General features: G+C 39.3%; 1 protein-coding gene across 3 annotated transcripts in view; it reads right to left on the bottom strand.

Moving 5' to 3' along the window:
• Positions 1-724: 724 nt before the first annotated feature.
• Positions 725-15060, bottom strand: part of UBN2 (ubinuclein 2) — a 51418-nt gene continuing 37082 nt past the window's right edge. For 2 of the 3 annotated variants that reach the window (XM_057430583.1, XM_057430590.1), the window contains exons 12-17: positions 10874-10924; positions 9550-9592; positions 7323-8858; positions 3013-3259; positions 2127-2216; positions 725-957 (exon numbers count right to left, since the gene is read on the bottom strand). In XM_057430583.1, coding sequence (XP_057286566.1) covers positions 908-957; positions 2127-2216; positions 3013-3259; positions 7323-8858; positions 9550-9592; positions 10874-10924 — 2017 coding nt within the window. In that variant the 3' untranslated portion in view covers positions 725-907. The remainder of the gene's footprint in view (positions 958-2126; positions 2217-3012; positions 3260-7322; positions 8859-9549; positions 9593-10873; positions 10925-15060) is intronic. The other variant, XM_057430600.1, reaches the window with a different exon arrangement.

Genomic DNA, 15060 nt, shown 5'->3' with positions numbered 1-15060 from the left:
AAAATAAACGAGTAGAACATTACTTAATTTCAGTAGCAGATAAGCACAAGGCAAAGGAAAACAAAGCTTAACAAATGGAAGCACTGAAAAATCTGTGTGTCTTTAAAAAAAAATGATGTGCGCTAGAAATGCTAGTCTGACCAATAAAATGTAGGCTTCCTTTTCATGTAAATGGAAAATTTTCCAACCCTTTCCTCCCTTAAATATTCATATTTAAACAAAACCAATCAAATAAGGAGCAAGAAATTTTCCCACATCTTGATATGCCAAGAGATCTGTTTTTGAAGACAATTCTCTAATTAGACTGCACCCATCTGTAGGCTCCCTAAAGCCAAAACAGCCTTGTAATGCTGGAAAACATGCCTGTATGGGAAATCGCATTTGTGTAAGGGTTTTATTATAATGCAAAGTGTCCCAGCACCACCTCTATTCTAGATAACTTTTGGTCCACAACCGTATAGTACACTCAGGACCTACACACTGTATATTGGGCACTAATGAAGGGGATGATTCCACCTTACACAATGGATGGAGAAACCAATTCCAGCTCCTCTCAACGCTTTCAACTCTTCATTGGACATCACCCAGAAAGAAAGACCAAAACAAAACACATGTTTGTGCTGCTGTGGGTTTGACGATCAATTTCTTTTAAAAGCCAATCAGAACAGGTAAAAAAGCTTGTTTCTTTAGGCAAGATCAGACTATGACCAGTCTGCAGGACCTCCTTTTCCTTCTCTCTTTGATCAAGTATTGGTTTCTTTTTTCTTCTTCCTCTCACCACAGTGCTTGGGATCAAAATATGTAAACATCGACAGAAACAGCAGCCCTGTGACAATAAGCACTTTCCCAACTGGGCAGATTCTGTCAGCCAACCAGAACTGCTTCAGCTCCCTTGCTTGTCCAGAAGTCACTGGTTTTTTCGCTGTAACTTAGTGTCCCCTTTACTTTGGCCTCCATCTGTAGTTTAGAGATAGGAAAAGGGAAGAAAAAAAAGCATGAGTGACCTTTTATTTTTATAACTTACAGCAAAAGAGACAGGAATTTAGCACGTTCAGCTTTAGCATTACCAAAATGTACATTACAGGGTGGAAGACTGCATCTTCTCTATAGTTCATTTATTAGAAATAGCGCTGTTGAAACCTGAGATATCAGGCTTCAGATGAAAAGATACCATCTTTCTAAAGATTAAGTTGCAACTTGGGATACCAAAATTAAAAAAAAAAAAAAAAAAAAAATCAAGCCTTTCTTTGGAAGCCTTTACATTTTAATAAAGCAGTTCTGGTATTTTAGTATTCAACCCATGGCACTTACTGTGACAACAAAATTATGATTGTACCCAATAAAGCCAACTGGCTTCCACAGCCTCTTAGAGCAACACTGCTCAGTTTTTTGGTGCTGAGAACAAGATGAAGAACTCCCACCCTTCCTGTTCCTTCTGGAAAAAAAAGCCAAAACCCAACAAACCCACCAAACAAAACACCTACAGATGGCAAAGAAAAGAGTCTAAATAAACTGCACTTTCTAAAGCTTTTTGATAGTTTTCAGTATCAAGCCTTACAAACAGAAAAAAAGATACTCTACTTAAAGCTTCTCTACCAAAATATGCAACTCTTATCAAGGATAAAATTATCAGGGAAGGCAAATATTCCATTAGGGAATCATTACACTGTACACAAGGTATACACTCTTGTAAGAAGCATGAAGAAGCTTCCAGATGGAAGGTCAGTTTCTCCTCCAATGGAGAAATTATAACCAAGTGGAAAAAAATAATCTCACCAATACAGACTTTCCGCAGCCTGTAAATAATCATGTTAGGGTCCAGTAAGTCGTATTCCTCCCCCCCCCCCAACTGAATTTATACACTTTGGTTTCTAGAAGTGCTATGATAATTGATGGTTTTGAGCTTTTTTTTTGCTCCTGACATTGAAGACAAGAAAGAAGAAAAAAGAAAGTTCAGGTTCCTTAAATACTGCTGTGATAGAATGTGTACTGTCAGCTGCTACTAAAGCTTATCCCTCTGCTGTGTCTCTTTTAAACCGATTTCAGTTCTGGTGTACAGTCAGTCTAGGTCAGAAATCTAACTTCTAAGTTAAAAATAAGTAATAAGAAAAACACAGTGTCTTTACCTGTGTAAGCTTGCTGCAAGTGAGCAGGCAGAGGTGAGTGAGACAGTGTTGCTGCGTGCTGAGCACCTGGCTGTAAACCCTTCAGTAAGTCTGGGGGAAAAAGGAGAGCAACAAAGATAAACCTTAAAAACAAGAGGTAGCCTTCATGAAATAGGAAGTTTTTATTTTTAGGGTATAGTATATTTATTTTTAGGGTTTATAATAGCTATAGTAGCATGCTAACTTGCACTGATTTCTGAAGATGTATCTCAACAACAAAGAGTAAGTACCTGATAACATTCCGATGGCTGGAGGAAGTCAACAGAAACAGACCTATTCAGATATAGTTAATCAAAAGTCAGAGCAAGAACCATGCCTTGCTATTGGGATGCAACTCTGCATTAATTTCCTTCAGCAGAAAGGCCAAGAACTAATACAGCTTAAAACCCCAAAGAATTTTTCAAGCAGTAGGGAAAAAAAAAATTAGTAAGTGCCATCTGGGTTGATACTTCCTCTTAAGAGAACTGTTTGATATCCAAGATTACTAAGCTAAGGATATTTTAAGGACTCACCATATTAAGTCTTATTTGTGTTGTGGCATTTGGAGATTTTTAAGCTCTATTCTTTTCTAAAGATAGAGGATTAAAAGTTCACCCAAAAGAGCATGTTCAAAACTAAACATATACTGTAAATGTAGCAATGAAGTTAAGCTTGTATCAAAGATGGTTCATAATTATCTTAATTTGGATAATAAAGTTTTACCAGTGAAGAAATCACATTTACTCTCCTGTAGGGATTTTCATAAACCAAATGGGAGTCTCCCAGAACTTTTTTGCTTCTCTTCTTAAATTCCATTTTCAGGATCCATCTTTCCTTATAGCACAGTGTGGTAACTGATTCCACTCACTCTGAGTTAGGCTGTGGTGGAAAGCCGCTGAGGTAGATCCCGAGGTGGTTGTCGCTCCAGCTGTGTCCGTCCCAAAGCCAAGCAGCTCCAAGGGAAACTGGAAGGGCACGGTCACAGGTACAAGGCCGCCCAGCATCCCAAAAGGAGTTAATGGTGCAGATGTCACGTTCTGACTGGTTACAGACAGGGGTGATGCCATAAGAGTCAGAGGTGAGGCGTTAGCCAGTAATGATGCTCCTGCTGTTGACTGTACAAAGAAAAGAGTACTTCAAGATTTTAAAGCTTTGAGTTGCATTCTTTAAGGAGATAAGAATCAACGATCTTCTGTTAACTGTGGCACTATTAAGAAGAGTATTAAACTATTAATAAATATCCACTTATCTACCCAGGAGGTCTTCCCACTGTTCATCTATTAAAATAGTACAATTATGTCTCAAATTCAGACATGACAGTATGGTTCATCTCTCATGTTTTTCTCAGGTCATTTCCTCTATCTCCTTTCTAATTATGCACTGGGTCTACAATCAGAATCTAATGCAGCATCTTCTATAGATTAATAATATGAAATCGTCAGATGTAGATCTGAAGTTCTTTAGAAGCACAGTATTACTCTCCCCTCTCCAAATCTGGGTCTCAACAGAACACTAACTATTTCTAAAGTGGCTGCGTAGAAGCAATGATTTTTGAAAATTAAGATTCCTATATAAGAACCCCACACTTAAAGAGAAGTCAGGTTACCAAAATACGCACATATGTAGGTATACATGTGTATACACATGTCAAAGCAAAAGGCAAAGGAAAATAATCTCTGCACTCTACACAGGCCCCAATGAAGTTAAATTCACTGTAGTTTATAAATGAAAATGTGGAGATTAGCCAGAATATTTTAGCTACAACAACTCCCAGATTGCATTAATTCCTCTAACATTAGATCATCTTATTCTTGTTTAATTGTTTTTCACTATGCAATACTAATTTTATAGGCTGATATATGATTAATTATATATTAATATTGTCTCATCATCTACTACAAAACAGTACAGAAAGCATTCTAAATCAGACTCAAGCTCAGATATTTCAGATATCTGAGTTAAAAAGACCGATACTGAATAAGACTTCAAACTTGTGTATTTATACATGTAAGCCCTAACTAAACCCAAAACTTAGAATTATTTTAATGATTCACATTGAAATGAAATGGAAGTCTCTGTGACTTCTGTAATATCAACTTACAGAAGCAGCAAAGTGATTATAATTCCTAGAAGCAATAGGGTTCTATTACCAGGTTTTGGTCTTAAGGTGTTCAGATGAAAGCAGCTAAAAAAAGTTGCTGCTTATGAGAAAACATCCTCTAAGTGTAAACAACTACAGATGTGATGTTGGTAGCAAGTGTTTGTATTGGTCATCTTAGGAGTGACAGCTTCTCAGACTTACTCCATCCCACAAGTAGGGTATTAAAGTATGTTGAAGGTTTTCATCCCTGATTATTCTCTTTTGCCTTCAAAAGTACTAATTGCACAATAAGCCTATGCACAAAAAAATGCAACCATTCACTGTCTATGTGATCTTTACTGTGCAGCAAAATAAAAAGCCATACAACAGTAATCCTCTCGTAATTGTGGTTTTGTAAAATGCCTGAAAACAGAAAGCAGCTTTGTAGTATGCTCTGCCAAGACATAACTTACTCCATCAAAAAGGGGAGAGAAGTTCAGTGATGGAAAGGGCTATGGAGAATGCCCTAAGAGAGACACAGCTCAGATGTTTCTATTTATTTCACCTGTATTAGCACTTCATAAAAGGGTTCATCCTGGTCATATAAATCTGAGTCACTAAGATCTTTAAGCCAGATTCTGCTAACGAGTACTAGTGGTAGGTAGAAGCTTTTTAAGGAAATCACACTATAATCACTGAATTTTAGATTACTTTGGCTTTGTATTCTTAAGATGTAACTTAACAGAGTATTCCAGAGTAAAATTTCTGTGGAGCTGCAGCACGCGTATGCTTATATTCTGGTAAATATATGTGTCAATCAAAAGGGGAAAGGAGGGAAACTCTTCTTGGAAATTCTTCCCAGTTAGGAACATCTTTATTATCACATGAAATCATCTAGTCTGATCTTCAATGTAGGAAGACGCTGAAGATGTCAACACAACATTCTAATGAGCGACTCAAGTACCATTCTCATCATCTGACTGATTAACAGTATCTCAGATAGGAATTAAATCCCTAAAACTTTATGGAAAGGAGATTCACTTTCAGCCTTATGCAGAGTTTTAAGAGGTCCACTGCAGTTTGCAGTACTTTGTATCTTAATACATTGCACCTAAAAACTACTCTGGAATTAAGTTCAGCAGCCATTGGATCTTTAAGGCTAAATAAATATAAAGCCCTCTTATCACCAATCTCTTCCCCTTCATTGTACTTGGACTGGGAGGTAATTTGATTCTAATCTTCTCTTGAACATACTCCACTGACTACACTTCAGTCTGCACAGCAGCAACAACCCTATTCAATGGTTTATCTGCCTTGCACCATTCTTCTGAACCATTCTGAGATTACCAAAGTAACTTCTGAAGTGTCAAAACCACCCACATAGAAAGTCATTAATTTTAGTGATACTATGTGCTGCTCAGTACCTCTAGCTGATTTCCCCCTCCTATATATCAACACATCTTATTTTGCTGTATTACAGTATGCATGTTACTGGATTATCCACCCCCCCCCCCCCCCCCCCCCCCCCAAGTGCTCAACATCAGCATTTGCCAAAATACATTTAATTTCCCAGATCATAAGTAAAAAAAAAAAAAAAAAAAAATCACTTGCCTTTAACCACAGGAAGATTTGCCAGAATTCATCTCACCATCCAACACAATACTATTTATTTCCCTCATCCTTCATCTTTAAGCACTACCACACCCATTTCACATTTTCTTCTACATCATAGAAATGGTATCCACTGGATTCTGTTGATTGCACCAGGAAGAAACAACTCCATTCCCAGTCCATTCACTGTTGCTTTTTCTGTCTCCACTAGGCACCTTCCAGAGTACCCAAACCGGACTGTATCTGGCTCACCTTTTCTCTAGACTCTAAATGATACCACAGTGGCCCTTGCACAGCATGTGGGTTAGTTGGGTTGTTGTTTTTTTTTTTTATTCAAAGTACCCAAAATAATGACAGGGCTCTGTCAGAGCCTGCCAGACATTTCTTGCTTACTGTAACAGACTTACAGTACAGTAGGATGAAAGACCATAAAAACGTCCTATAAAAAAAAAAAAACTACAAAAAACTTCCTCCTGTAATTCAGCTACATTAAGAAAAAATTGCTAACAAGCTAAAAAATTACAAGCAATTGCTAAAAGCTGAGCATACATCACTTCCATACAACAGCTATGTCCACTGTTCAGAAAAATACAAAGCTTTTGATTTGCTGTACACCAAGACCCTGATTTACAGTGATATTGCCTAAGTTTACTTCAGTAGTGAAGACCTCAGAATAGAGTAAGAGAGAGCAAAACCTCAAATCAGCTCAGTAATTAAATAGTTCCCAGTAAGAACACCACACAATTTGGGAAAGCAAGTTGTCTTCTGAGTAAATCATAGGTTTGCATGGGGTTTAGGACAACAGTATTTTCAAAGTATTTGTTTTGTATGACTGTTTTATCTCCAGTGCTAAAGTTCTGCATAGCTCTCAGACAATTTCTAGGATATTTATATATTAGAGATGTCTCATGCAGTTTGACTAGACCCTAAGATATAAAATACATGTTTAATCACAAATACTAAATAAAAGCCCTGCATGTGTTAACTTTAAATATGTCTTGCTTTATACTCAAACCACAAGCAACTGAACTCTAGTTTCACAAATTATTCATGGAGCTTGGCAAAAAATGTACCAATACACCTGTTCATGTGACCAGCACCATTACAAATAGGCAAATATGTAAGAATACACAAACCCAATAATGCAAGAAAATACCACATCCCCTGGAAATACGGCCACAGAAGGCTTACCTTTTCTAGTGTTCTTAACACAAACAAACGAAAGTGTATTCTGTTTCGCAGAATAGACCAACCAACATTTTACAGTGAGGATTCATTCCACACTATCCCTGAATTGCACATTAGCTGGAAATACCTATCCACTAGTGAGAATCAGTTTCATCAGTATTAACATTTATGCTTAGTAAAGTATAAACATTAAATTTATGACACATTTGCAAATCAAGATACTGTAAGAAAGAATGTTTACAAAATAAGTGTGATAAATATTAATGCAAGGTTTAAATGTAAACTTGTTAGATGCGTACCTGCACACTGGCTGCTACAACTGGAGACCCTGAGGCAGAAGATGGTCTGTGTGGAGTTGACAATTGTTTAGTAGCACCCTGTGTTCCACTTCCTGCTCCCCCAGACAGACTAGTCCTACTAGCTCCACTTGAGTTAAGGTTACTGCCTCTGCTGGCAGGTACATTCATTCCAACTCCACCCAGATTATTTTTACCAACAGTTCCAGAAGGAGAAGAGTTGGGCAATTTTGAAGAAGCCTGAGGGTTCTTTGCAGGCTGAAGGCCTGAGGTGCGATTAGAGGGCAGCAAATTCACTGTGGGGGACTGCCTGCTGATATTTACACCACTGGACTGTTTATGAAGGGGGTTGTTGCTGGAGTGACTACTCTGAGAAACTAGTGCACTTGAGCTGGAAGAACTGGGTGTTGTTGCAGGCCTGGGGGATGAGGTGGACTTGGATGAAAATTTAGGTGATGCACTGGGCTTGGGTGTGACAGAGGGTTTAGATGCAGTGGGCTTGGGAGAGGCAGCAGGTTTAGGAGAGGCAGCCATGGAGAAGGGAGGCTTGAAACCCTGGGAAGAAACTTGTGACACCATAGCCTTGGCTAAATAGTTACTAGAGGTAGAGGTGCTGGATGTTGTCCGAGAAACCAGTGGGTGAGACACTTGAGAGCCACTTCCAGACGAGGGATTAGACAAAGGCAGGCGATATACTACGGACTTATCTTGAGCCTTGATGACTGGTGATGAACAAGACAGTTTGGGATTACTACTCAATTTCACCACTGGATTGGTCTGTGATTTACTAATAGTTGCTTGTAAAGGAGATACATATTTCTGCTGTACAGCTGAATGCTGGTGCACCTTTGTCACTTGCGATGTTGAGGAAGAACCACCTTGAGCCTCAGAAGATGATACCAAGATATTAGCATCCTTGGTTCTCTGAGAGGCGGAAATAGCTGCTTGGGCCTTAGAGGAAGAAACATGAGTCTGTGAAGAGGAAGAAGCGGCTTGGATCTGGCTTGACCTCTGTAGTCCTTGCTGAAGTAGTTTGGCTGGCAAAGGCTCTAAGGAAACCTTAGGATTTTGAATTGAAGATCCAGCAATAAGGCCTGAAGAAATACCAGTGTGAATTAGGTCCTGGGGTTTCTTTGGTACTGGCCCTGTGTGACCAGCAATAAGACTTGATGAATGGGATGTCTGAGTGGGCTCTACTTTCTTCGAAGTTGCCAGGGGCAACTTACTCATAATGCTTGCTAGTTTCTCTTCCCTCAGTCCAGGACGAGGTCTGGGTGTTGGTGGGTCTATGGTGGATCCAAGAGGTGATCCCTTGGCACCATTATTGATAACTGCCAGAGCATCAGATATAGAGTCCAGTGAAGGTGGGTGGAACGAGAGGTCTTCATCCAGTGAGTCATCCAAACAGATGGTCTCTGGAGCTGGTGTGCAGCTAGAGCTGGCTGGGGTGCAGACAGGCGTGCTGGAACTCAGTACAGTAGCGCAACTTGAACTGACTGAAGACATACAAGTTTTCTGTTCTTTCTTTGGACTGGAGTCCTGAGAATGAAGAGATTACACAGGTTTGAATAGCCTTTCTGGAGTAGATCTAAAGTCTTCTTTAGTGAAATTCTGTTATTCTGTATATTCAGATGAACTGAAGAAGGTCTATTATTGAAACTTTTGTATTACCTATGATATCTAGGACTTTTAGTCCTCCATGCTAATTCAATATTTGTGTTTTTAAACCTATTTGTGTTTAAAACCTGTTGCTCCACTTAGTTACTGTTGTAACTAAGAGCGCCCCACACAGTTAAGAATAATCTGTGAAGAACAGGGTAGCTAACCTGACTGCTAGGTAAAATCGCTACTGAACTAAGACAACACCTAGTCATGTCTAACAAGAACCTCTATCAACTTGCGCTATTCTCCCAACCACATATTTTTCCAGTCTTACCAAATTTAATACAGCTGACAAAGAACACAAAAAACACTAAAAAAAAAAGTGCAATTTTATTGGAACTAGTACCTCTTAATAGTCATTTTCAAAGAGCTAATATAGCCTAAAGTTACAAAGCTATACAGAAGTCTTTTGAACTACTTTTTTTGTAGTACTACAGCACCAAGTCAATAACCTCTTACAGCATTTCCTGACAGAATCCTTCTGCCAGAATTTTTCTGGATCAGAGGCAGGAAACAGCTTGTATCAAGTGGTCATATAAAATTCAGATATCTAAACAGGCATATTTACCTTCACTTTGGGTTTAGGGGCCAGAATCACCTTCTTCTTTGCCCTAAAACAGAGGATACACATGTACATCAGAAGACAACAGAAAGGCAAGTCACTTTGGTTTTAACTGTTACCCCATCCCGATATGACAGATGACTACTGTAATCCAGCTTTAATAATAAAACATCCAGAAAATGAGTTAAAATACAGAGGGGGAGAGAACAAGCACACCTTTAATCCATTTTTGGGTCATGTATCTCTAGTCATTTAGATGCAAAATTCACTAAATTGCTGATATAATCTGATATGTATCAAGAGAGCCATTTTTTACTTGTCCAATTTAGAGACATTCCAAAAAAAAAAAAAAAAAAAAAAAGAAATCAAGTAATTTCACTTTACATTGATGGCTCTGTCACTGAGGAGTATACTTTGTGTTCTCATTTATATTTCAAACCACATAAAATCAGTTGCTTTCTCCCCCCCCCCCCCCCCCCAAAGAAAAGAAGGGTTCTGTTGCTTAAAAACTGTTCCACTGTTGTATCTAACTTCTGTTTGTTGCAAGAAGTCATTTAACAAGCTTCCAGGGTCTTCTGCAGTGTAAGTGAACATCTTAGCACGAACTGCAGTTATGCAATCAAGGACAGCATTAAGGATTATTAGTCATCAGCTTCAATTTTTAAGTTAGGCATTTCACACATTTCTATTTCTTCAAAAGGATTTACATTTTATAGGTCATTTTCTCTCCTTTCCCACACAACTAGGAATATGCCTGGTTAAAAGACAACCTTACTGTAGGTGGACCGTGACTCAGTTTTGTTATGTATAAAAATATCCTGTATCAATCATTTCTCACAGAGATTGCAATTTGTGTGCTATTCAAAGTCATAATTGTTTATCTGAATTCTGGCTGAATGCGGACAGGTCCCCAGAGGTACACAGTGTCATTGAAAACAGAGGTAAAATTCCACTAAGATACACAGACTTATGTTGTTACAGAGATATTTATGAAGAAAAGAGCAGGAAGTACTGCAGCCTCTAAGTTCAATTTAATATGCTGTACAGCAAAATTCAGACAGCATACAGCACTTTGAAATACTCTTGAGTTAAAGGCATTAATCCAAGAATGAATATCCTCTTGATTTCTCTAGCCACTTCATAAATGAATTAAAATATCATGCCACAAGAACATTACTTATCATTAACATCATAAGTTTCTTCAAACAAATCCCAAAATCTCTCCCTTTTCTCCTCCGTCCAAAAAAAAAAAAAAAAAAAAATGTAGCAAGAAGATGGCTGAAGACACTACAAAGAACCTAAAGATAGCAGTTATAAATGTTATACTCACGGAGCAGAAGTGAGGTGATTGTGAACACTTCGGCTTTCTTTAAAAAGCATCCTAAAAGAGTGACAAGTAAAGAAACATAAGGTGATTCTACAGGGACAATCAGCATATGACCACCAAATATGCAAATATCCTTGAATTTTCAGAAGAACACTTTGATCATCTGTCCCCAAAGCAGCTAGTAGGTAGCTTGTCTGTACTGCTAACATGATGTAGCTCCAGGTACCCATAAATAGAATGCCAAAAAAACCCAAAACAAAACAAAAAACAAACAACAATGAAAAACAACAACAAAAAAAAAAACACCAAACCCCTAATTCAAGTTTACATTCAAAACACTTCAGTGAATGGCCAAGCACAAGTCAATGTAATAGAATTTTGAATTCTCTCCTCAAATACCAAATGAGACATTTCAAATATTAAATTAAGGATTATGATAAACTCTTCACACTATGTAGTCACACACTGATCACAGTTTGAGTTTTGAGGTTAGTCTATTGTGCTTTGGTGTTATTTTTGTGTCTGTTTTTTTATCTTTGTTTTTTAAAACAGAGGAAAAAAGTCAGAATACAGCAGCCATGCCAGCTTTTGATTTTCTTCAATATTTTACACAGGCCATTGAGTACCATTTCTGTGACTTCCACTACACTGGACTTAAACAGACATTTTACTACAGAGCCAATGAATGGCAAGAGTTGGTATGACAAATCTCAACAGTTCACATGCTTTCATTTCCTTGTTATCAACCCATAAACTGACAAGTGAGAAGTGAAAATGATTCTCGACCTGTACCTATCTTGCAGCTTTACTACCCAAATGCAGCTATACGTAGACAACTAATGAAAACTTGGCCCTCTTCCCTGTTTCCAGGGTAGGCAAACAAGAACAGACAAGATCATCCTACACCACTACTATCACACTAACAGTGATCACATCATAAACCGCTATCTAAACAAGAGCTTTTCACCAGTAACACATCCTTAGAGCTGCAATAGTTAATGGAAAAGCCATGTATGCAAAATCTCATAATCTGGCAAGAAAACATTGACATCCTCTTGCTACATTTCAGTGCCTTAATTCTCAGATTCCACTTTGTCCCATTTTCTTTACGATACTAAACTCCAAATCTGTATTACGTTGCTCCCCATCAGGAACTAATGAATGCCCATGAAGAACATAAGGTAATGAGATGTTCCTTTTACTACAAGTTCCATGTGCCACTTTCTGTCCTACCCAGAAATTTCTCCAGAATTTTTCTCTCACACCTCCTTCCTGGTGCTTTGTCTGTTCCTTAAACTTTTTGAGAATGAAAATCCAAAATTAATCCAGGCCCCAGTAACTTGTAGTATCATCCTTATGGGTTCAAGACAAAAGTGTACTACTACAGGAACAGAAGCTACAGTACAAAGAAAGGACAGTGCAGTGTATGCTCCAAAGCAAGAACACACTTGGAAGATAACCCCACCATTGCATAAATATATTCAGATTTAAAAACTGATGAGAGATCAGTATGAGATTGTTTCTTTCTGATCATGATTTCAAGTTAAGCATGCTGCTTGACCTGCACAAAATAAATGTTCTCCAAGCCTACATGCATGATGACCTCCAATGATTATTAAACTCTTGGAATTAAAGGAAACAGACTTCCTGTTCCTTACACTTCATTTTTGAACATACACATATTTACGTCACAGACTTTTTTCTAACACACATGAAATTTTTCCTGTAGGCTGATCCCACAAAGTTCTGGTACCACAGACCTACTCCAATTAGGAAGTCTTTCTTGTGAAATGCAGTCAGCAGCCCATTTTTAACATTAAAAGCCTTCATTTTTCCAGCTTACATAGCTCCTTCTCACTTGAGACCATGCATAAAAGTAAATCCTTCAGCATGATAATCCTTACTCTAACTTATTAACAACACTGAGCATCCAGCCAGCATATGAATAAAATGTACTGTATTAGGAGCTACCACTATCAGACTCCCTGAAATTCTTGCTTTTTCTCTTTCCATGTGTAACTGTTTCTCTACAAATTACAATACACCACTTCCTAAAGAGAACTCAGTGAAGTGCCTCCCTATAAATACAGAACAATTTCTATGGCACCAAAACTGCCTAGCTGGCAAAAGAAGTCTTGCTGGTCTACAGAAAGTTATGCTGAGGCAGCTCCTGGTGTTTATTTGGTTTGTTGGTGGGTAAAGGTTTTTTTGTTTGCTTGGGGTTTTTTGTTTTGTATAAGGCGAGAAGTCATTTGGGGGGTTTTAGGTTTGTTTGATTTTTGTCCTTTTGTGTTGAAATCCCTTTTATAGGTAGTTTCAAAGCTTACAGAAAGTTTTCAGCATGCTTACCATATGGAAGGGAAAGAACCGTATGTTATATCGCTTTCAAAAGCAAAGTTTTAACATGCTTTCCTTGTGTATTCTTGGATGACCTCACATTATCACTTGACTGTTGTGCCACTATCAGTGATCTCCGTTTAGTGTTTTTAAACTAAAATGGGATTCTACATCTTGTTTACTTCAATAGAATCTTCATATGAGATAACCTCTCACTCATCAGCATACTTATGATACAAAGCTAGATCCTTGAACAGAAATAAGTCAGCTGTATGCCAAGAAGTGTAAAGCTTCATTTGTTCCTTTCATTACTGTTTCACAAACAGCTTATTACAACCTCATTTTCTACACTGACTATTCTAGGAAACAATCAGTACAGTTATCTTTACAGCTTAGAATCATAGAATCATTAGGGTTGGAAAGGACCTTAAGATCATCTAGTTCCAACACCCCTGCCATGGGCAGGGACACCTCACACTAAACCATGTCACCCAAGGCCTTGTCCAACCTGGTCGTGAACACTGCCACAGACAGGAGCATTCACAACCTCCCTGGGCAACCTCTTCCAGTGCCTCACCACCCGAACAGGAAAGAATTTCCTCCTTAGATCCAATCTAAACTTCCCCTGTTCAAGTTTTAACCCGTTACCCCTTGTCCTGTCACTACAGTCACTAATGAAGAGTCCCTCGGCAGCATCTCCAGAGGCCCCCTTCAGATACTGGAAGGCTGCTATGAGGTCTCCACGCAGCCTTCTCTCCTCCAGGCTGAACAGCCCCAAATTCCTCAGCCTGTCTTCACACGGGAGGTGCTCCAGTCCCCTGATCATCCTTGTGGCCCTTCTCTGGACTTGTTCCAACAGTTCCATGTCCTTTTTATGTTGAGGACACCAGAACTGCACACAATACTCCAGGTGAGGTCTCACAAGAGCAGAGTAAAGGGGCAGGATCACCTCCTTTGACCTGCTGCTCACGCTCCTTCTGATGCAGCCCAGGATATGGTTGGATTTCCAGGCTGCGAGCGCACGCTGCCAGCTCATGTTCATTTTCTCATCAACCAACACCCCCAAGTCCTTCTCCACAGGGCTGCACTGAATCTCTTCTCTGCCCAACCTGTAGCTGTGCCTGGGATTGCTCCGACCCAGGTGTAGGACCTTGCACTTGGCATGGTTAAACTTCATAAGGTTGGCATGAGCCCACCTCACAAGCGTGTCGAGGTCCCTCTGGATGGCATTCCTTCCCTCCAGGGTATCAACTGAACCACACAGCTTGGTGTCATCGGCAAACTTGCTGAGGGCACACTCAATCCCACTGTCCATGTCAGCGACAAAGATGTTAAACAAGACGGTCCCAACACTGATCCCTGAAGGATGCCACTCGTTACTGGTCTCCAGCCGGACATTGAGCCATTGACCACAACTCTTTGCGTGCGGCCATCCAGCCAGTTCTTTATCCACCAAGGGGTCCATCCATCAAATTGATGTCTCTCCAATTTAGAGACAAGGATGTCGTGTGGGACAGTGTCAAACACTTTGCACAAGTCCAGGTAGATGACGTCAACTGCTCTACCCCTGTCCATCAGTTCTGTAGCCCCATCATAGAAGGCCACCAAATTGGTCAGGCAGGATTTCCCCTTAGTGAAGCCATGCTGGCTGTCACCAAACACGTTGTTGATTTCCACGTGCCTTAGCATGCCTTTCAGGAGAATTTGCTCCCAGATTTTGCCAGGCACAGAGGTGAGACTGACTGGTCTGTAATTCCCCGGGTCATCCATTTTCCCCTTCCTGAAAATGGGGGTTATATTTCCCTTTTTCCAGTCGTTGGGAACTTCACCTGACTGCCATGATTTCTCAAATA

This window comes from Pezoporus wallicus, unplaced genomic scaffold, assembly GCF_028554395.1.
Source record: "Pezoporus wallicus isolate ANWC-B61680 ecotype Strahan unplaced genomic scaffold, APGP_CSIRO_Pwel_v1 scaffold_3294, whole genome shotgun sequence".
NCBI classification, from domain to species: domain Eukaryota; kingdom Metazoa; phylum Chordata; class Aves; order Psittaciformes; family Psittacidae; genus Pezoporus; species Pezoporus wallicus.
Note: the sequence above shows the minus strand (reverse complement) of the source record. Positions and strands in the feature narration are given on the sequence as shown.